This window comes from Vidua macroura, chromosome Z (assembly GCF_024509145.1).
Source record: "Vidua macroura isolate BioBank_ID:100142 chromosome Z, ASM2450914v1, whole genome shotgun sequence".
Classification (NCBI taxonomy): domain Eukaryota; kingdom Metazoa; phylum Chordata; class Aves; order Passeriformes; family Viduidae; genus Vidua; species Vidua macroura.
Genome location: NC_071611.1, coordinates 82,927,701 through 82,951,146, shown reverse-complemented (window position 1 = coordinate 82,951,146; position 23,446 = coordinate 82,927,701). Strand labels below are relative to the sequence as shown.

Genomic DNA, 23,446 nt, shown 5'->3' with positions numbered 1-23,446 from the left:
GAGAAACACAGCCCTTACAGTCTTCATCAGAGAGGTTCAGTCAGGTCAAGAATCCCAGGGAAGGAGCTTGAAGGCTGGTATCTTTTCCTGGTCACTAGAAAGCAACAGGGAAAGATGAAATGGCCTCAAGTTGCACCAGGGAATGCCTAGATTGGACATCAGGGAAATTGTCTGCACTGAAAGGGCTGTCAGGCACTGAAACAGACTGTCCACAGCAGTGATGTCCCTGGAGGGATTTAAATGACATATAGGCATTTGGAGACATTGCTAATCATAGATTTGGCAGTGCTGGATTAGTGGTTGGACTTGATGATCTTGGAGACCTTTCCCATCCTAAATTACTCTCTGACTGAAAAAAGGAAAAGGATACAAAGATGCAAAACCACCACCCCCAAAAATGAAACAATGGAAAGCAAAACATCCATATTTTCCTTCCATGTTTTGTGCTATCTCTAAAATGTTCCCTTAAAATCATGTACAAAAAGACAAAGAAATTGTAAGAAAGCTTCCTAACCCACCTACTCCATTTTCATGCCCAGGCTGGTACAGGCAGACCCTCAGAAGTTACCAGTGGTCCTAATAACATGGACTGCAGGCTGTCCCCGAGCCACCCTGGGCCCAATCCCACCAAAAAAACAATAACACACAGCTCTACCCAGAAGCATGGAAGCACAGAGCCCACCACAGAAACACAGGGCAGCTGAGATTAGAAAGCAATTCTGGAGTTCACCCAGCCCAGCTAACTTAGTTATGCAAAAAAGTAGGTGTCAAGTCCAAATTCAATACCTAAACTCTAGCCTGTGGAGTCTGAGGTTTCCCCAGACCCCTCCAGCCAAAGTCTGGTTTATAGGGCTGCTCAGATAAATTCTCTATCCACAGGCTGAGAATGATCTATTACCACTCTTCTGGAAGTGATCTGCACCCTATTGCCACTTGTTTTCTTGTTGAGAAAGCAAGAAGTCCTTTTGGATTGCATTGAGCTAAGTGCTGAAATATTTTAGTGTTTAATCGTGGCAAGAGCTCCGCCTAGGATTTTAGAGTAGTGACTTCTTTCCTCCTATTGAAGGCATCAGAATTCATGCAGTTCAACCATCTCATGCGTAGCTTCAGAAGGGACAAATAATACCTTCCATTCAACAAAACCTGGCAAAACAGTGGCTCATAAATTGCAGTTACATGATGGCACAAACAAAGTAGCATGAAGACAGGGAGCAGAAAGACTGAGCAGTCCTAAGGATAAGCACATTGAGAGGCCAGCTGAGTACTGCATGTCACCACAGAACAGTAGAAAAAAATGTCTTTTTGCTTGCATTTATCCCATTTAAGCAACTGTGTTTCCTAACTACAAAAACTGAACATTATTCCAGGAATATGGATTGCTAAACATACCCCTGTTACCCACATTACTCACAGATCTGTGCCACACATACTAATAACTAACTACCTGACACAATGTACTACACCTAAGATGCTGGATACATCTACAATAATGAAAAGGCCAGGCTGATCTTCCCAGAGGTGGAGTCTGCTCTATTCAGTTCAGCTTCACATCTGGGATCACCTGTGTCTAGTGGCAGAGTCCAGCAATGTAAGCCAGAGTAGGTAACTAAGATGACAGCCATTGAGAATGTCTGTCCTTCTCCATCCCTCCAAATAGTAAACTGACTCTGATACTGCTCTTGCTCTCTTTTTCTCTCCTTTTTGATGCACATACAAAATGGGCAGCAAAGTCCATGGATTTAGCTCTCCAGAACAAGGCTGATCACAGAAAGAAGCAAGGAACATAACACTCCAAGCTGTGGCTGCAAGTTTGAATGCGGAGGATAAGACATAACTTGTCCATACTTGTCAGAGTCTTGGTCTCCCTCTGCATGTGAGGAAGAGCAGGTGAGCCAAGGGTGATAGAGATGTCCCAGCATGGAAGAAGACCAGGCTCCTCTACTCCAGCATTTGCTAGACAAAAAGCCCACTGACAAAACTGTGCCCTGTGACACTTCTTTTAATGGAGTGATACAGAGTTCCCATCACACCCCAGTCCAGTAAATGATGATTCTCTGCCCCTGGGTGAGGTGAGGCTGGTCAACAGCCACTCTTGGGTCTGTAAGAACATACTGACTCTGCTGCTGGACACAGCTGGGCTGCTGCAGGTTCATCAATCCACCCCCAGCACAGTACTGGAGAGCCACATAAAGATATCAGTTTAACATGGCTTTATCCTCTCAAAGTGACACCAACCATGCTGAAATCAGCAAGTCAAAGCAGGGAAAATGCATCTGGAGGTAATTAGTAACAATCACAGGCTGCTTGGAAACTGCTGACAACAGCAGCAATGTGCCAGGCCTAAGTCATCAGCTTGTAAATGGAGAGAGCCCTTACAGGCTGTGGCAGCATGCAGTGACGGGAGGGGTTTTTAAACTTACTATTTAATGTGGCATAAAAACAATGCAAAGAAAGCAAATGGATCACCAGCAAATCAGAGATTTCGCTGGTGATCCACAGCACAACAGAGGTGGTGAATGAAGTAGTACTGAGAGCTGTGACATTTCTCCTTAACAGCAAGTACTAGCATGAGTGTCAATGTTTGAGCAATCCTTTAATTTTCATGATCTATCCCATATGTTTGGATCTGCCAGCTGGCTAAGAGAGAGAAATATTACATTTTCTACCAACAAGTGCACAGAGGATCTTTGCCATCTTAAATCTCAACATTGCTTTGCCACCCACACCACAACCTGGTAACAAGAGCAATGAAAAACTGTAATGATAGTTCTGTTCTCAGACATATATCCAGTAAAATCTTTTATAATCTTACAGATTTAAGACTGACACCATAAAAGACATGGCAGCCCAGACTACTCCCAAACTTCTCATAAAAAAGCTTAAGCTTCAACAGCAGATACAGCTATAGAAAGACACAAGTGTTCCTGGCTCGAATTCGTGTTTTTCATATTTCAAGTTATTGACGCATTTTTCATCCTTACCAATAGCCCCGTTCTCTGTTGAAACATTATTTAATTGTGTTCACAGCTCTACTCCACACACATAACCAGAAGAGTTCCTGGGAGAAGTGATGTTTCCCACCAATGCTGCTCTGGATATCATAACTCATTTGACACTGTTTTAAGCAGCTCTTGGTCTCTTTACACTGAAGGCCTTACCACTGAAGTGGGGCTGATACGAAGCTGACCTTTCTCCAGGGATACCTTATTGTTAGGGCTACCGTACTGGTAGCCTATCATCCCCTGCCCATCCCAGCTACAGAACACTAAACTAAAAACTGGATTTTACTACAGCTTTGGTCAGGCCACAGACCACAAAACAAGCTCTGAAAAGGCATAATAGGTGATGTTCTTGCAGACATTTGTTGGACCTTGCACTCATAACCACTGTTGTGCACCATTTCCCAGCTCCTGATTTTCAGAGATACCTACCACAAATGAAGGTCCCATGGCAATATGCACCTTATGCTTACAAGGGAAATAGGGTCAATAAATGTGTCTCCTTTTCCAAACTCCCTGTCCCACCAAGGAAACAGGTTGGGTAAAGAGTTGTGACTGAAAAGATTACTTATATTAGGGGAGAAAATAGAGGAATCTGTCCAGAACTACAGTGAGAAATACACCACCAAGTGCACTGTAATGGACACGCCTTGCACATTACAAAGTATGACTTGCTACTGAATCCTTCCTGCTCCTGACAACCTGCATAGCCCTGTCAGCTCCTCAGGAAGCCTCAGAGTAGGGACCATGACTCAGACATACAATATGGGCCCAGATCATGATGGGGATTTCTGGGTGCTTCCAGTGCATGACCAGCACAAAACAATTCCTATGGCTATTAGAAAGAGAATATGAAAGTATAGCAGGTAGACAATTTCCTCCAAAAATATATAAAAAGACATAGGTTTAGAAGATTCTTGATATGCTCATGTAAATCTACATTTTATGAATGCTGTTATTAGAAAACTATACAGCACTTTCAAATTAAAGATATCAATACCCAGTGTCTTGAAAAATGCATTCTGTTGTAGCTGTCACTCTGACATATAATGGCAGGTTTTTTTCTAGAACCTGCTGTTTATAAAGCCTGCTCCATGTTTTTGAGAAGAACTAGCAAATTTAATATTTGGAACCTTTGCTCAAGTGTAGATAACATCACAGGGAGAACCTCTGTGAAATCCATATTTAACTCTGCAGTATCACCTCTGTAGTAGGTTTTACTCTAACAAATGTGATCAATCAGCTCACAACACTCTAAGGAAGTAGCAATGTGAGACATGTCATAAGTGCTTAAACCAGGGTAAAGAAACAAAACAGCTCTTGGCTGAACCTCATTTTGGCCAGGTGTAAATGCTGGATGAGCAGTCCCTTAGAAGATGGCAGAGGCTGCAGTTACGTCTCCCCAAAGCCTTCTTTTCTGCAGCCTGAAAAATTCCAACTCTCTCAGCCTTTCCTCATAGCAGAGGTGTTCTAGCCTTCAGATCAACTCGGATGCCTCCTCTGGCCTGGCTGTAGCAGCTCCACATCCTTCTTGTGTTGGGCCTCAGGGCTGGAGGCAGCTCTGCAGGTGTGGTCTCACCTGAGCAGGGCAGAGGGGCAGAATGCCCCCTCCCCTGCTGCCCACACTGGGGGGCGAGGCCAGCACAGGGGTGTTTCTGGGTCCCAGCACACATGGCCAGGGCAGAGCCAGCTGTCACCCACCAGCACCCCCAAGTCCTTCTCCCAGGGCTGCTCTCAGTCTGTTTGTCCTCTGCCTGGATCAGTCCTGGGAGTAGCCCAAGCCCAGGTGTAGCATCAGCATCTGGCCTTTTTAAAATCCATGAGATTCCCATGGGCCACTTCTAGACCTTTTCCAAGCCCCTCTTGAATGGCCCTATCTTTCAGGGGCGTTACGGCATCCTCAGCCTGGTGTCACCTGCAAATCTGCTGAGAGTGCCCGTGATCCCTCTGTCTGTGTCACTGATGAAGATATTAGATAACACTGGTTCCAGCACAGACCCCTGAAGGACACAGATATATCTGTACCAATGCTCTATCTCCTTACATCTTACAAGCCACACACCTCCATAAATCTCTCTTTCTGCCCATCCATCCATGCCTAGACACCTTTCTTACCTATGAGTCCAACACTCAGACCACCCATTCAGAACCAAACAGATACCGAAAAAAGTCTCTCCCATCCCACTTCAAGCTACACATCTATTTCTTTCACTCTCCAATCTCTTCTGAATCCTCTTTGATTTTTCCATTTATTTCTGAATAAACTTTGTCAAGAAAAGCCGAAGACTGATGCTGTACCGAGTTAAAACAACTTTGTAACAACACTTGTTTTCAAAACTTCTCCTCTGCTAGATGAGATTGTAAGGCATTAAAGACATAGTAATACTTTACAAAAAACAGTATAATCTTCCACTGTAGCTACAAAATAAAGCATTACATCCAATCTTTGTCAAAACAGAGAAAATCCAATGAAATTTGCATCAATTAGACATAGCAGTAACACACAGAGCTAACATTCCTATGAAACACAGAGCCTTAAATTTTAAAAGCCCTCCATTTTTCTGACTTGCACAACTAATTTCAGATATAATTTAATAATTAGCTTACCATTTGGCCAATTTCCTTGCAAGCAATGGGGTCAGTCCCAAATAAATTGGTGACCAAAGCATTTATCAGACTCTAGCTGTTCTTTAACTCTTGCTCTACACCTGCTGAATAAATGCAGATGATTTGGCATTCCTTGAACAAACAGCCTTTGATTTTCATTTAAATGCTCAATTTTAGTGCACAGGTACAATTCAGAAATGGTATAAAATGATCTTCCAAAATTCAGGCTGGTTTGAACTGTCATAAGAACTCCATCCAGTCAAACATACCAGGTGCATTTATGAAAAAAATAGCTCCAAAGCCCAAAAGCAAAGGCAAGTATTCTGCTTTTCAGTGATGCTGTGGTATTCAAGATGTACTTTTGGGGTGGAGTGGCACATCCTTTCCTGAACAAGAGGGATGGAGGTTCCATCTGTCAGCTACAAACATACACAAACAATTTACACAAGCCATTCAGCTCTCTTTAAACAAGAGGTCCTATGAAATCACATTCAAAAAGAGACTTTTTGAGCAAATGACTCCACATATGACACAATTCTTCCATAAAAGACCACATCATGCAATATGAAGGTACAGACAATTCACACTACTTACCAGTGTTTGAAAATCATTTACCTGTGACAATAGGATAGGACTGAGGCCCAGGAACACTTGCTCCCAAATCTGCAGAAGTAGGGCTGGTTATATTTGCCTTCATGTCATCCAATCCACCAGCTAGTGAGGCCATGGCTGAGTATTCACTTGCCTGGAAAAAGAAACAAAAGAGATTTTAGTGGAAATAAATTTACTAATCAAGAGCTTTTTTTTGCCTGTGCCAACAGAAAGCAGATGCAATACAGAACTCAAAAATCCTTTGTTCAGCCAGTGTTAAAGGCAATGCCCATTTACACTGGGTTTTTCAACATTCAAACTGTTCAACAAGTAGGTTTGTGCTTATCACCAGTGTTCTCGGAGAACACCAAAATAGGTTTTCTTTATAAAACCAAAGCCAAACTCATTAATATGTAACAAGGCTTTCCTGAAAGAGGAAAACTTGTAGATTACCTGCCAAGTGCAAGCTACTTGTTAGGAAAATGTTCATGCCTCTTAACCTCCACACTCTCCACATTTCAGTGTTAGCACTTGAGGGGACATGCACTAACGAGAAGGTGGCAACAGGTTTTCCCATTTCCCTTTTCTTGGGAATGTTGCATTTCTTCATCATTTCACAGGAAAGTAAAGGTATGTATATATAAGAGTTTGCTTAATGGATGCATTTGTAGATAATGGTTTCTAAATCCAAGTTATTTAAAAATAAATCACCTGTGGTAAGAACACTGTGCCATTTCCAAATAATTTCCTAATCTCGTTACCTGAAAGAGGCCATGCTAAGCAAGCACAGATCTCAGAAATCAGAGTATTTGTGTCCTATAACCCTGTTTAAGTTTCCATTGCTACAGCATTCTATAGCCGATGAGGCCAATGCATGCGTCTAAAGGATGTATATGTATACGGCTCAAAGCTTATCTTCATTTGCCCTTTTTCAATGATTTCTTATTGTCAGGACCATTCCCACAAATCTGGGAAGTTTTCTTTCAAAGTTCTCTGTTCCCTGATATCTGTCCTTTAGGTTTTAATCCCTTATTTGTGAGATGGCAGTCATGCCCATATCAACTGAAACCTGAATAAAGAACTACAATGGGAACAGGTAAACTGAAGAGCAACCACTGTGATGCCAATCCCTAATGAATTCCTGAAGATTAGGTCAATGCAGAAGCCGTGCAGAGATGAAGAAATGCAGATGAACCCAGGATCACATGGAGGTTTTTCTGAGCAACCAAAACAAAACTCAGAAAAACAAAGAATCCCAGACTCGTTTGGATTGGAAGGTACCTTAAAGACCAATTTATCATATATGCCCCCTACCATGGGCAGGGACACTTTCCACTAGACCAGGTTGTTCAAGGCCCCATCCAACTAGGCCTTGAACAGCTCCAGGGATGTGATATCAAAATAAGTTAACTTTTTTTTTTTTTTTTTTTTTTAAGGAAACAAAAGCTGTTTTGAGTGAATACGTCCTCATCCTTCCTGCAAGTTTCTCTGAGAACCTAGCATATAATCCGGTGCTTGCCACTAACTCAGCACTGTGGCCAGGAATACATGCTAGTGTCTCTGTAGCTCAGGTCTCACTCAAACAGAAGGTAATTTACATTGATAATCCTGTATTAATAGTTCTGTGTAATAAACATTTTTTTTCTGCAGACACCATTTGCATGAGGTAGGAGTACAGCCTGTCACCTTGAAGGATTCCCCATACAAACCTTTTGCAGATGAGCATGCAAAATACATTTTACCAGGGACTAGCTGCTGGCCACCCTTGTCCTGCACCCAGCCCATGCATCAGAGTTCTCTGACTTGTCTCCTAGGATCCTACATAACCTTTGCAATAAAGTTGTACTATTCCTCAGTTCTTTCAGCTCATGCCTCCTCCAACACCCTCTGTGTCCTCACTTTTGCCTTGCCATCATGCCATCATTCACCTAGGCCTTTTTGTCTACCACCACTGCTTCAAAGACACCCACACCTCTGACACATCCCCACTTCTGCTCCTGGGAGAGCAGAGCCCTGAGAACCTGCCTTCTCTGCAGAGGATGCTGATAATGGTCCCAGCCTTGCTCCTTCCTAGAAGTGTAATCAAAGCTCCTTCTTCTCATTCAGCATGACACCACAATACATTTTTCAGCCTTTCCACACCATTCCATGTTTTCCTGAGTCTCCAACCCCACCTCTCCCCTATGCAGAGTACCTGCACATATGGAGGCACTGCTAGATTTTTTCTTTCCCCAAAACCCTAATCTGACAAAACATCAGAGAAACAATAGCCCTGTAGAGACATCCCAAGCAGCTGGTGATGCACAAGCATGGATGGGCTGGCAGCACAGCAGAGGAAAAACCTGTCCTTGTGTGCTGCTGTTTAGAATTTCTGGTATCTCTAGAAGAGCACACACAAATCCCTGGGGAGGGATGCCTGAGTTCGCCCATGTTGCTCTATGACAGCCATAACCACGCCACATGAAGACTAGAAAATCTCTTTGGATCTCCCATGAGGAAGATCCACCTCTCCCAACAGACAGAGAGTGAATGTGGTTTCCCACATACAAAGTGAGAGCTGCACACCTGCAGTTCGGGAGGAAGTGTCTAGCTGGAATGGGACCCCTGCCACGGGCTGGATCACATGAGGGGACTGCGGAAGGAGGTGCACATCCCAAACTACAAACCCAACTGTAACCAACCTAAGCCCTCAACTGCAATTCTCAGACATAGGAATGCATAACTCCATAGCTTGCTTCCCTTCAGGAGTCCAAGGAACTGACCCTGGGAAAAATGGGACCAGAGTTAAGACTTTTAACTATAATGAGCTGGAAGCACCATGCAAATGAGCCATGAGTAGCCCTCTGAGCTTGGAGAAACTGATTATTTCTAGTTGTCAAGCAAGCAGCAACCAGAGTACAGCATAACCTGGCAAGGGTCACAACAGAGGTAGCCTGTGCTCTTCCATGTCACTGCACCATAGTGAGTTGGCACAATATACAGTGGCGCAGTCCCAAACCATGGAATGACATCTGCAGGAGGGACTGGAAGCATTACAGTTGCTCAGCACAATACAGATGGAGAGCCCATAGCCAAGCAGCATTGTGGTAGGAATGAGCTGAAGATGTGCAAAATAGAGATTTGGGGTCCTTCCCTGCTTTTGGTCCCAATAACTTCCTGCAGATGGGAGCTGCGTGCCTTTTGCAATAGCCCAGCAACTTTTCCCAGAGATTTTAGTGAGATTTTATGTGATTTTCCGATTTTAAGGGATTTCCCAACGACTTTGCTGTGCCCAGATCCCTTCTTGGAACCACCATCAGCTGAACACTAACAGCCACATAGAGAAGCACTGACCACTGCTTCCAGCACTGAGGCAGAGCAACTGCAGGCTGAGGGCCAGCCCTTCTGATTGCTGACTCCCCTCTCATCATGCATTCCCATCGACGCCCTCACATCACATCCACCTCTGCAGTTATACTTTGCACCGCAAAGCAGGGAGTCAGGGCCAGTACTGGGCTGTCAGAGTGGCAGTGACCAGCACTTGCCTGTGGGCAGGAAAGGAAACACAGTGCTGCTAACAGCAAAGCACTGCAGAGAGGTGATGGTCAGCAGAGGCATCTTCTGGCCCCCAAGGAATGGGGCATCAGGAGTGCAGAGCAGAGGAGCCTTCACCCTAAAACCACACTATGGGTACTGTCTGCAGCTCTCCTCACTCCCATGGAGGGGCCAGGAGACTCTAGAAACCCCTGAAAATGCAAAATCCTCTCTTACACTGTGGCGTCACAGTGTTTGTTGTTGAACCACTTATGAGGGGCACAGTGGTGTCCCCTCTTCCCACTCCCCCCAGGCAGATTTCTTCCTTCCAGGCACCCCATCTGGAGAGGAAAGGAAACCCCAGGGGAAGGCAGCACTCATGGAGCAGTCCCTCACCTCACAGCCCCACTAAGACCCTTCTGCTGGACCCTCCTGCCAACCCTTCCCAAGAGCTTCTCCAGCTGATTGGCGTGGGAGCAGCAGAAGGGATCTCAGATTTGGCTCCTGCACTAGTGAGCTCGCAGCGCTGCTGGTGAGAAACAGCCCGGAGTGACCATCATGGCCAGGTGTCCCTCCTTGTGCAGCCAGGAAGCCTGACCTTCTGCTTGGTAGGTGAAAAAGCAAGAGACGGGTGTTCATTACCCTAGAAATTACCTGAAAAATGACTGCCTGCGGTTGTACCACGCACTGTCTCATCAGCATGGAGCACCACTGCCATAGCATGGAGGAGAGAAAACACAGACATGTGAAAAGAGGTATATATAAAAGAGAGACTGAGAAGGACAAACTGAAAGGAGGGGCAAGACCAGATCTCATGTGTTCCCCTGCCCTATCCCACTCTGCTCTGGCTCGGCTCTGGCAGACAGGAGCTGGGGGGAGTGGCTGCTGTGTTGAGGAGAGGAGTAATCTCTGTGTGCCTATCAGCAGCAGCACAAGTCCTCTTGCAGCAGCAGGGTCTGCACAGTCCCTCCCCATTAGACGTCTCTGCAAAGTGCAAACAGGAAGGTTTCTGCTTTAAGTAAAGTTTTGAATCTACCTCCATTACAAAAGCTTTATTTCTAACTATTAATACCTTGGAGTGGTGATTGTGATAGGCAAACAATAGGTAAGAGAAAGGGTGCAGGAGGTCTTCATAACTGTTTCAAACCTGCAGCACTACAGTAGAGCAGAGAGGCAGACCACAACCAGTTTCACCCTCCACTTTTTCTGGTGAAGATGCCTGAGTGTAACACACCAAAAAGTCAACCTACCCTATGTGTAGAGAAATCATCTCTTTGGTATTTACCTGGGATTTTATCCTAAAGTGTCAGGAAAAGATGGTCACACAGCAGGGAACAAGGCCACTCCTTGAAACAGCCTGGTTTTGGGGTAACAGTGTGGGAATCTCAGGGAGCTACGAGGCTGGAATGAGCCCTGCGGCAGTGCTGCGACTCATAAGGTGTGAGACAAATGTATCCCCTTTTCACCTCATCCCTTTTGTGGGGCACAGACCTCACAATGCTGCTGAAGACACTGCACCAAGCAAAGACAGACAAGAGCTGTCTGCTGCACAGGGCAAATGGCCATTAAAATGAGCCAGCTGAGGTCCACTGGGACTTGCACATGTTGCTTTTTGCGTCTACTATATATTCCAAATCAGAACACCAGGCAAGCATGAAATAACACCTTCTGTGTTCTCCTGCCACTGGCATAGCTGCCCCCAGGCCACGGTGCTGCTCAGGATGCAGCAGCAACAGCAGCAGCTCAACAGGAGCTGAGACCATCAGTGCAAGGTGCCAGCTTGGGGCTTCAGGGCTTAGTCTGCCTCCTCACTGACCATGTGCTTTGCCTTCCTTCCTGACAGAGATGGTGTGTCAAGTGTCTTCATTGCCAAAGAAAACACTGAAGTCCCTGAAAGGCACAGTGCTGTCCCCCAGATCACATCCACTACACCCCCTGCTAACCCCTGACAGCAGCAGCAAGCCAGACCTCACACCAAATATCTCCAAGTTATCACATCTTAATATATTAAAATTAATTAATAAATAGAGGCAAGAGTGGCACACACCAGGCAGGCTGTCCACAGAAACCCACATCTCAGCCTGACAAAGGGAAAAAATTTGTAATGTTAGATATGGTTTGAAGAGTTTAATCCAAAGCAGCTGTAATTAACCTCCTCAGGCTTTCAGAAAGGCAGCACCACTTGCAGCTGCAGGCACCACTGCTGCTCCGCCTGGAATTTCATGGGAATGGAAAATCCAGCCTAATGCCCTCTTACTCAGCCACCCAAGATATGGGTGGGAAAGGCTCCTGGAAACCTATACATCAAAGTCTCACCACTGCTGCCTGCCAACCACCACCCCATTAAATAATTTACATGATATTCCCTGCACTAGGCACTGCTGACACCAAACCCTATCCTACTTTGGAACAAATGTTATTTACACACCTAACTGGGACTGAACCCTAGTTTCTCTTTTTTTCAGCCACACTGAGCTCACTGCTGTCTCGCAGAACAAGGAAGTTCAGTTTCAGTGGTACAACATTTTTCCCTAAGTTTAAACTGGGTATTTCGGAACCTCCCTTTCACAATACATATATGTTTATAAAAAGTTAACAGCTGTGCTTCATTTTAGCCCAAATCCAATTAGGATTGTACACATCCCCAGACATTCCTTTGAAGGCAGTGAGAATTAGCTTGTGCACCCTGCCATGAACACATTTACCCTCATACTACAAAATAACTGACCTGTTTTTGACCCAATCGTCACATTATCTGCATAAGGGAAACTATATACTACATTTTACATTTCCACAGTACAATTCATAAGTGGGTGCAGATATTCTCAGATTTTCCAAAGGGATACCCAAATCCAATCTAAATGCCAAGAATTTACCTGTTGTTTTTCTCTTATACATATAAATAGCTGCATTTCCATTCACTCTTTGTTTCTCATTTTCATTTTGTTCTAATATCTGCATGTAAATGTCTGAAAATAGCATCTGTAATTGAAGATTATGAAGTATAGCCAGCTCCTGACAGGCTGCTAAGGAAGATGGATTATCCTCATTTTTCTGTAAATTTTGTCAATTTTGGAATTCATAAGCTATCAACACTGATCAAAATGTGACTGCACAGCTGTGTCAAAGCGGACGGCGCAGCACCGGCGCAGCTCCGAGGACAGCTCTCCCCAGCCACTCGGCCAGGGGCACACACTGCAGGAATCTTTCCCGGCTGCCTGCGGGATCTACATCCCAATCACACTGCCCCCTCCACCCCTGAAAAAAAAAAAAAATCAAATAAATAAGTAAATTGAAAGTACGCAAATTCTCTGGTGCACCAATTCAGATCACAAAGCACAATTTATTGCGTGTTCTCTCTTTTTATTTATCCCTAAGTAGTAAACACGATTTCCATTCAGGGGGTTCGTTATGTTCCACTCCTGCCAGACAATCACAGCACACTTGAGGCAATTGTTTAGCCTCTTCCTCTCAATTTTCCCATTACTGGGAGTAAGTACTGTTGGGACTCTTTAATAGCCCGACTGCAGCCCATATCAATAACAGATGAGGTTTAATCGTCCAACACAAAAATTATTTAGGCTCAGTAAGGACATTCAATGTCATTTGCATAATGGCATTTCTATCCTGAGCACCTAACCCATCGTGCATAAACAAGACCCTGGGACCATAAATAATAATAAATCATGACGTCCATGCTCCTTTTGCTATAATAGGAGCCTCTCTATGTAGAAATTATTTCAGCAGGAAACGGGCACTATAATTTTAAAGACATGTGGCACTGCACAGGCCAGTAAATCACACCCATGCACACAGTCACGCACACACACGTGCCAGTGAGGCTGGCCATAGTGAGCAGCAAAACCCCATGGAGCAGCAGCACAGAACACTGCCCATGCTGGCTGCTGGATATGTTTTTAATATTGTTTCTTAGTCAGAGGTAGCAGGCTGAACAAAAGGAATGCCTGAGTAGTGTGTGCAGTGCCTGGGCATGTGCTCAATGGACCTGTCAGTCTGCCAAATCCCTGTTGGGCAATTCCTCACGCCTGCTGTCCTTGGATCTCTGGGAAGGTCTGATGGGAAGAGAGCAGAGACCTGCAGATGCTTAGATGGGTGTTTTCCAAGCAAGGCCTTCATGGGCCATTGCAGTCCCCAGTGCCCAGCAGGGGCAGAAATGGCCAGTGGACTCTCAGAACCATGAATCATTGAGGATGAAACACCCTCTAAGATCATTGAGTCCAACAGTTAACACTGCCAAGACCACCACTAAACTATGTCCTCAAGAGCCATAAACTTCCTTTGGTTTCCAAAATGAAGCCGCCACTGAAAACCATGTAAGGCCAGCCCAAGAGTGGTAAGTGTACACAATGAGCTGAGATGGCTTTCCAGATTTCAGCCTCGCCTGGCCACTAACAAGGGCCTGGATGAACAGAAACATCAACACCACCACAGTGGCAAAGCCAACCTCTGTTTCCGCCAGGATTTACTAGTTGCAACATCACATATTTATCCTCAGCAACACTGGCACTTCTCTATATAATACAAACTGCTGTGTCTCCTGCAGGACACGAAATGATAGGATGACTCACCCAAGCCTCCACCCACCCTCATCAGCACTGCCCAATCCTGCACAGGCTCTTCTTTTCTGTCTCCATGCCAGAGCCTCCCAGATCGGTTTACTGAGAAAAGCAGGAACTCCAAAACAGATTTTGTAGAAGTCTGCTCCCAGTTTCAGTGTTGCAACTGCCGCAACCCCCTCCAATTTCTTCTCTCCAGTCCTCATCTCTCCGGCCTTCTCCTCCTCCCACAGCAGCCCTCTCCTGCTTTCCCCACAGACTTACATGGGGCATTTATCTTCCCCCATTTCCTGCCCTCTCCCCAGCACCTGCTCTCACCCCAGCACCAACTGAATTTTCTCACAGCCTACACCATCCTATGTGCAATGCTAAAAAGGAGGCACCTAATCAAAGTAAAGCACGAGACACACAACTGAAATAAGTGTAGCACAACCCACCCTGGTGGAAAAGCAGTTTACTTTTTGTAAACCCAGCACAAAATTTAGGCTTTTATGTCTCTAATTGCTACAAGATATTATTTAAAAATGCTGTTTCTCAGGACAGGAACTGCACACTTTCCCTCTCAACACTAACATTTTCAGCCAGAGGAGGAGGGGAAAGGTACAATCCTCGATCATGGTGGCCCCTCCGCTTCCACTGAAGCACTAAGCAAGACTGTGCAGAGAAGAAAACAACCCTCAGCACAGTCAGTTATTTCCTTATGGAGAAATACAAATCAGAAATGCGAATGCACACTGAGAATGCATGAAGCTGGCACCAATATTGTCAGATCTTCAATCCATCCCACCAATGGCTCTTGACACTTTGGAAGTCTTGTGCAAATTTTCAAGAACAGTTGGTATTCATATAATGCTTTCACATGAACTACCCAAATGTGTTTCACAAATGCCATCTGAGAATCCTGTCAGTATTTTTTGTATCTTGTTAAGCACTGTGTACAATAAACTGGTCTCAAAGTGGTGATTACCAGATTACAGGATTACCAAGTCCAGGGTCCAAGCCATACGGGTAGTCTGCAGTCACTGCACCTACAAAGGCACCAAACCTTTACACAGGGGAAAGCCAATAGAGAAAGCCAGAGAGTTTGCTGGTTTGTGGCATGTCGCAAAGTCCAAGCCCAACAAATTCCCATCAACTCATGAACTCCTGTCTTTCAAAGCCAAACACCAAGCCAACACACATTCTTCATTCCCCAAAAGACTTTTGCTTTTCCTGTTAGTGTCCCTTGGAGTGTCATCATCCTGTGGAGGTCAGGAGCCTTCTGCCTTCCATTTCTGGGGGGTAAACTTTCCCTACAATGCTTAATTCCCCATCAAATCCACAATATAGAACTGATTTCATTAAAAAAAAAAAAGGCAAAACAAACAAACAAAAAAAAGCCACATTAAACAAAACCCCCATACTTTTCCAAAGCTTTTCTTTCATTTCTTCACCTTCACCTGAGCTAGAATGGCAAAGGGCCGCAATACTGTAGGCCAGTTTTCATTACAGCATGTTTACGGAAAAGCCAGAAATCCTAAAGGTCTTTTCCAATCTATATGATTGTATGGTTCTGTGCCTGGGGAGGTAGGAAATACAGGAAAAGGTAGGATATTAGGAAAAAAAAATAGTACAGAAAGGTTTATAAGTCATTTGAACAGACTGCCCAGGAAAGTGGTGAAGTCACTATCCCTGGAAGTGCTCAAAAAACATGTGGATATGGGTGAGGACAGGGTTTAATGATGAATATGGTGGTGCCACTGGGCTGACAGTTCGATTTGATCCTAAAGATCTTTTCCAATCTTAACAAGTCTGTGATTCTCTAAGTGCAAATGTTGTTTTCAGAAGCATTATGCATCACTTTCTGATTACATATCCTTGGAGGCATGGGATTAGAAAGGCAGCAGGAACTGAACAAACTCTGTGCACTGACAGCAGGCAAAGTGACTGGCTTGGATATCTTAACTAGAATGTTTTGTCCTGAAAACAAAAAGTGTCATAATGGCTGCTGGGAATGTGGAGTGGGGAGATCTCCTTGCCTTTCATGCATGCTGCAGGCATGCCTCATGCAAACGGAGGCCCTGGGCATGGGAACATCAGGGAGTGATGCAGTGCTTGCTTTGATGCAGCTTGCTTTGGGCAGAGAAATGGGCTCCTCACTGTTACAGATGGATAATGAGATGATTGCCTCTTGCAATTAAGGGATGAATATTGTGTGAATATTAAGAAAAGCTTTATTGATGTATAGTTATGTTATTGTAGTTTAAATGTCCTCTGTTCTCCCCATAGTTCCCTTTGCCCCGCTCTGTATTGTTGCCATCAGACAACCTGGGTTGTCTAGGACAGGTAGAAAGAAGGCGAGCACATGTGCCCCTTCCGTGGGGCAGCTGGGAATGGAACAGCTTGTTGCTTAGTGGGTGCGGCATGGCAACACCTGACCTCCAATCAAGTTACAAGAAAGCAATCTCCACCGATAAACAGCAAAGAAGAGCTGACTGACAGACTTTGGGAGGGGCCAGGGTTGGCTGATGCAACCCCCAGGGGTATAAAAGACTGAGCATCCATCTTGGAGAAGAACTGGCCACGTGGTACCCACAAGGGCAGTTCCCAGCGCTGCAAATTTTTCCTTATGTAGTCCTTTTGTTGTATTTTTGTTAAGGTTTAATAAACCTTTTAAATTTTCAAAGTGAACAATTGTTTTTCACATCACCTTCAGAAATATACCTATGAACACCGGAAAGTGTTTGCATATTGGTATAAAAAATGAAGCAAAACAGAGACAAATTGACAAGTCAGGGTATCTCTAAGGTGCTGGTTCCAAGTAAAGAGACTCTGTCTGATGACACACAGAGCTTGTTGCTGCTGGATGCCCCGCTACCATGATCAGCTACAGTGATGGACCTTCTATACAGAAAAATCATCAAAGACAATAGGTTTTAGTGAAACATTTCAGTTTCTATCAAAACGTTTTCTATTGCAAAGACAGGTCCAGCCAGGCACACTGGTGTTGTAATAGTCACTGCTCTGCTGCTAAAACTGCAGAAAACGCCTTGGCACCACACATGCAGTGGAGCATCACCGCAAGCAAACAGCATCAGGCAACCAGAAGGGAACCCACCACCAGTATTACCTGAGCACCTCTTCCACCCCAAAAGCTACTCCAGTTCTTATGCCAGAGGTATTTGGGGTTATATTTTCAAAATTTCCTCTTCAGTCACAAGAACCAGAGAAGAACCACTTGAACAAAAACACAGACACAGGAGCTGTGCAGTCAACAAAATCTCCCACTGTTACCACGCCTCACAGTTTGACAATGCCTGAAAGTCATTCATCAGGTACATAATCTGATGACAATTTCTTGTATAACATAATTTAATTCATTACTTAATCCTGTGTTTCAATTATTTAGAGAGGTCCTAATAACCAGTGAAATATTCCAAGCCCAACAGAGCATCTGACAAGTGCAGCTCTTATGCCTGGCTTCACTCCATAGCTCCTATTCCAGGAATGCACTCATCACGTCCAGGACCTCATTCTCCCTCAGCCCTCTGTGAGTGACTTGTCTGGACTGACACAGACCTAAGGTCAGCCCTGAGTCTGAAGGGGATTTTGCAGGAGAAACCCTTGCCCCTCCAATGTTGCCCTTATTTCATTCCATTTTCAGGGTGAGAGGAGCAGAGCTGAAATCATGCCCCTACATGTTAATCTATTCTCTTAGTGCAGGAGCTCTCTCTTTTCAGGTTTTGGATTTGGGGTTTGTTTGTTTGGAAAAATCTGCTGCCAAAAAAAATCTAAGCAGCCACTATTCATATGAGCAGACAGGAATTTTGAATCAGTCTTTTTTGTCTGGAACTGGTTTAGCTCCACAATTGCTTTTTGTCATCATTCAGACACTGGGGTAGGTTGTTTTGTTCAATCCCGTACTAAAAAAAAAGGCAACCCAAAACTATGGCATTCTCAAAACCCAGCCTCTGCCCTGAGCAAGTTCCTCAGACTCCTTGGTCCTGCATGCCAAACAATCTCCATCTCATCCTATACACTGGGTGAACCAGTGCTGTTCTTCCACACTAACCAGTTTTCATTGTAGCCACACAAAGGTTTTCCTTAAACACATTGTAACAGCTAGAATGAATGAAGTGGCTGAGCAGCAAGGAAGTGGTATGACCCGGGTTGGAAGAAGTTTCAGAGATCCCTCAAAACAGGGCCAGCTATGGAGCCAGGCCATGCAGCTCAGGAGTTCATCTAGGTGGGTCTTGAAAATCACCACAGACAGCGACTGCACAACTTCGGGTCCTGCAGAGCCTCTCCTGTGTCAGGTCATGCCCCTGTCCATTGTGTTCCCACTGTGTACCCCCATGAAGAGTTTGAGTCCTTCTGAGTTGCTTTAGCACATCAAGTTCTTCAAGGGAGCATACTTCCATCTTTATCGATTATAAGGCGATGGACAGATGTAGAGAAAGCTCACAGAATGACTGTAAAACAGCAATGATTTCCAAACTAGCACTGGAAAATGTACTTGAAACTTGTTAGAGCCTGTGGGATACAGCCATTTACTGAGGACTAAGTAAAGTCTTGTTCCATTCTTCAAATGCTGGTGCAAGCCCTTCACCTTAAATATAATCTGAATGGTCTAGGCATTAGTTAAATCAACAGGCAAGTGTGTTCACTCCCAGAATTGTCCTTCCTTCTCTTTTGGGGCTAACATAGACATAAGGAGGTTGGTAAATTCTAACAAAACTGGCCAACTAGTGCTGTTAATGGCATTGTCTGATATCGGTGAAGGACCTTGTTTACCTCTCTAAACTAAAAAAGAAAGAAATTATTTATTGCGAAACACAATAAACAAAGAGATGCAATTACTCAATGCCAGTTCCCAAATGTCAAAGAAATGTGAACACTTCTATCGAGATTACAAGTGGGGGAAACTTTTCTTAGATTTCCTACCTCTCTATCACACTTAGAAGCCAAGGAAAATCTTCTGGAGGAGATAACCTGCTGTCTTTGCAAGATATTGTGTTCTATGTAGTCACTAAGCTCTGGCTGTAAAACTGGTGGAAGGGTCTGGAAAAACCTCCAACATTACCCAACAAGAATGGTGTTGTGGCTGAAATTTCCAAACATTTTACAGATGTGTTAGGGGTTAGGATTTTTTCCTTTTGTTTCTTTGTCTTGTGGGATTTTGTCCCAACTGTTGCTAAGAGAGAACAACGACTGGTATTTAAGAGAAAAAAGAAATGAGAAGAGAATAAACAAGAGAAAAAAAAAAAAGGTGGGGGAGGGTGTAGTTGGCTACTTTCTTACCTGGGGGGGTTCTCTTAGAAGGGCAGAGATGTGAGATTTTGGCAGGGGATGGGGGACTGAGCTCAGCACCTCTCACTCTCGACATTGGAGGGGAGAGAGGCCCTGGTCGCTGTGGGGAGAATTCTCCACTACTGCGGGATTTCATCTCCTGCTGCCTTCTCCTGCCGTGAGGGAAGCTCTGCTCAAAAGAGCAGCCATTGCACTGGGACTTTATTAACACCCAACCTCACTAAGAAAAAACAACGCCCACCATCCACTCAGGTGCTGCAGGGGAAACCCTGGGACCCTGAGAACTTCCCTCTCCCAGGGAGCCTCTCCCTGCCCTGATTAGGAGCCTGGCTGCTGCAGCCCAGCCCCGCTGCTTCTCTGCCACTGCTCCGGGTTTTTCACTACCCTGTAACCCAGCACCTGATACACTCAATTTGCTACTCTGGAGTCTGCTCGTCCCTGCCATCCCAGCAGCCGCTCTCAGGTTCCTGCCGCAGCCCCTTTTTTCCATCCAGCCCGCCCGCCATTACCGCATGAGGGAGGCGCGGCCGAGCTGCCGCCACAGCGCCCCCTGCAGCCGCGGGGGAATCACAGCACACCCTGACCGGCCGGGAGCCACCAGCGCCCCTGCTGGCTGTGCCCGGAACTGCACCAAGGGCGAAAGGGCCTGCGGCCAGGAGAGCCTGGGACTGGGTCTGTGCATAGAGCTGGGACTGGGTCTGTGCTTAGAGCTGGGACTGGGTCTGTGCTTAGAGCTGGGACTGGGTCTGTGCTTCAGGCTGGCACTGGGTCTGTGCTTAGAGCTGGCACTGGGTCTGTGCATAGAGCTGGGACTGGGTCTGTGCTTAGAGCTGGGACTGGGTCTGTGCTTCGGGCTGGGACTGGGTCTGTGCTTAGAGCTGGCACTGGGTCTGTGCTTCGGGCTGGCACTGGGTCTGTGCTTAGAGCTGGGACTGGGTCTGTGCTTCAGGCTGGCACTGGGTCTGTGCTTCAGGCTGGGACTGGGTCTGTGCTTAGATCTGGGACTGGGTCTGTGCTGTGGGCTGGGACTGGGTCTGAGGTTCTGGGTCACGGTGTTTGTGGTTCTGGCTGGGACTGGGTGTCTGGTTCTGTTCATTGTTGCTGCCAGGGTTCTTTGTTTGCCTTGTTATACATATGCATAGTACTAAAGAACTGCTATTGTTTTTCTCATATCTTTGCTGAAAGCCCCTTAATTTCTAAGTTCTAATAATTGGGAGGAAGGAGGTAATACTTTTTCCATTCTGAGGGAGGTTTCTGCCTTCCTTAGACATCTATCTTTCAAACCAAGACAGCAGGCTCTCAGGGAAAAAGCTCTCCTCCTCAGTAGCATCCTCATCCCTGAGGAGCTTCCAGAGCAGGGGAGAGCTGGTCTGCCTTTGCCAGCTGCTGACCATGCTACATGTCACCAACATTCCCTTTGCACAAGCCTGTGCACAATGTGGGGAGGCTGCCAGGGGGAGAAGACATCCCTCCAGTTTATGCAAAGAGACAAGGACAAAGCAGATGTGGGAGCACAAGCCACAGCAAGGCTGGCCTTTCCTTTAACTTATGAATTTGTATTTTTACATATAGTCATATTTGAGAGCAGTTAGGTGGAAAAAAGGGAATGTTTAAAACCAGGAATACAATGCAATCCTCAAAGGAGCTGTCTACCTTGGTGTTTTGGGATTCTTCCTCTTTGACGGGTCAAAGGGACAAGGAGGTGACAAGGACTCCCCTGTGTAGGAAAAGAGCTCACACTTGGCAACCCTGGAGACAGAGATAGTCCCCAGACAGAGTCATGTAAGTTGGGGGATGTAGCCCAGCAACCCCATTGCTCAGTCTATGAGAGAACATAATTTGCATGAGCTCCAGCTATCACTGAGGCTTCCCTAACACCATAACAGGCACTTTGAGAGAGCCAGTCTTTCCAATTCACCCTGAAATCCCTGAAATGTGTGTGCTGTTACTCTTCCTCAGCTTGGTCTCATTGCACTGACCGCCATCACAGCAGGGTGTGTGCAGTGAAACCCAAGCTCTCTCCTCTACCAGCAGCTTCTCTTTGGCATGGTCATGCTCCCAAGGTATTGCAGATGAGAGGAAATACTCTGTCACCTTCTGGAAAAATCTGCAGGAGAAATCCTGACCCCAGGATGCCCATTACTTCTAGACAAAGTGGGAAAGTTGGTCACCACCTGCTTCTAAAGGGAGAAGGGAAGGGGCATTGGGCATTGAGCTGCAGTAGGGGAGCAGAGTATCCCTATCCCTGTGCCAAACAGAAGAGTGGGCAACCCCTGGATTATCCACCTGCCCTTCTTCCCACCTCTCTTGCTTACTCAAAGACCAGGCATTTCAATTCCAGACCCCCTCAGACATCCTCAGCTGCCCCTGAAAGATGCAGGGTTGCTTTTCACAAGGATCATGTTGATGCAGGAAGACATTTGCTGCATACATGGCTCCTGTCATGCTCCTTCCCCAGAAAACTCTTTGCCTCCACAGCCCTACTGTCACACAGAATACACACAGGTGTCATACAACAAAATCTGCTGTGACTGTCACCACCCAACACAACATGACATAACAAGGTGGCACATGCACAGAATTCTTTGCGGTCTTCAGAAGCTCATGCACAAAAAAATGCTTGCAAGGAAGGGCGAAGGAGCAGGTATGCAAAGAGGAGGTGCTGGCCAATGGGAAAAAAAAAATGTTGATTTTAGCAGGAAGAAACACTATGGCAGGTTTCTTTCTCCTTTTTCAGTCTAAACCAGAGCAGAGCCAAAGGAGAATGTGGTGCGTCCCTCTGCATCCCCAGCAGTGTGATGAAGGGACATAGGGCTCAGAGAAGACACTCTGTCCTGAGGAACCTTCAGCCTCTACAGCAGCACAGGTGTTACATGAAAGCATCTGAGACAGACAGTGGAGCTCTATCAGACACTTTTGCAGAATAACCTGATGATGCTGAGCTGGAGATAGCAGCTGACAGCACAGTCTTCAGGCTCAAAGTGCTTTGTGCATGGAGCAGCTCCAGGAAAAACGCCTCATGCAAGGAGATGGGGGTAAGTGCCACTGTCATCCCCTGAGGTTGCTGCTTCCCTGAGGTGCCAGTGAAGTACTCCATTTTATAGCTGAGTGCTGGTCCTTTCATCTTTTACCTGTTTAGTTTTTACTATTATTGAAAGGTTCTACTGGACAATAAAAAACATTGCTAACCTGAGATTTCCTTCTGAGTAGTCTTTAAAGGGCACAGCTGGCTGGCAGAGAGGGCTGCAGTAGGTGGGGGTACATCCCCACAGCACACACCTGTATTACCCAGGTGGGAGTAGCTCATTCCCACACCACCCAACCCCCTGACATGGCTTACCATGGGGACAAGCAGCAAAGCCTAGCACTCAGGGAATCAACAACTGCAGCAAGGGGCCAGTTGCCACATCCTGCCGACCAGCAGGAGCACAGCTTTTTCCCCTACAGCCCCCGCACAGGGCAGGGGTCATGAGTGCCTGTGCTCCCAGCTGCTGTCCCTCCACCATCCCGCCTGCCTGGACCCCACGCCCTTTCCATTCGGTAGGGGTATTGATCTGCTGGCAGCAATGGGCTGGATAATTAGCCAGGAATTAGGGTTTCTATTACAGCCAGGAGGCTGCCCCAGCTGATTTATCACCTGAATAATTTACTGTGATTGAAAGGAAATTAAAATGAACTCCATTTGACAACTGCGCTTTTATGGGCTTTAGTGAAGACTCAAAAGCCAAATTAATAGCCTGGTGTTGTTTGATAGTCTACTGAGAGTAAATATGGGAAGGTTTTTTGCCTCCTGATGTGCTCCCTTAAGCTTGATTTTAGAGCTGGGATTTTCTTCCCTTCCCACCAGTAAGGCTGCAGCCTGGAACAGGG

General features: G+C 45.7%; 1 protein-coding gene across 2 annotated transcripts in view; it reads right to left on the bottom strand.

The window, feature by feature from the left end:
• Positions 1-23,446, bottom strand: part of PAX5 (paired box 5) — a 128,356-nt gene that overhangs the window by 49,781 nt on the left and 55,129 nt on the right. Inside the window, exons 7-8 of one of the 2 annotated variants that reach the window (XM_054003084.1) lie at positions 10,365-10,421; positions 6,222-6,351 (exon numbers count right to left, since the gene is read on the bottom strand). In XM_054003084.1, the coding sequence (XP_053859059.1) occupies positions 6,222-6,351; positions 10,365-10,421 (187 nt within the window). The remainder of the gene's footprint in view (positions 1-6,221; positions 6,352-10,364; positions 10,422-23,446) is intronic. The other variant, XM_054003083.1, reaches the window with a different exon arrangement.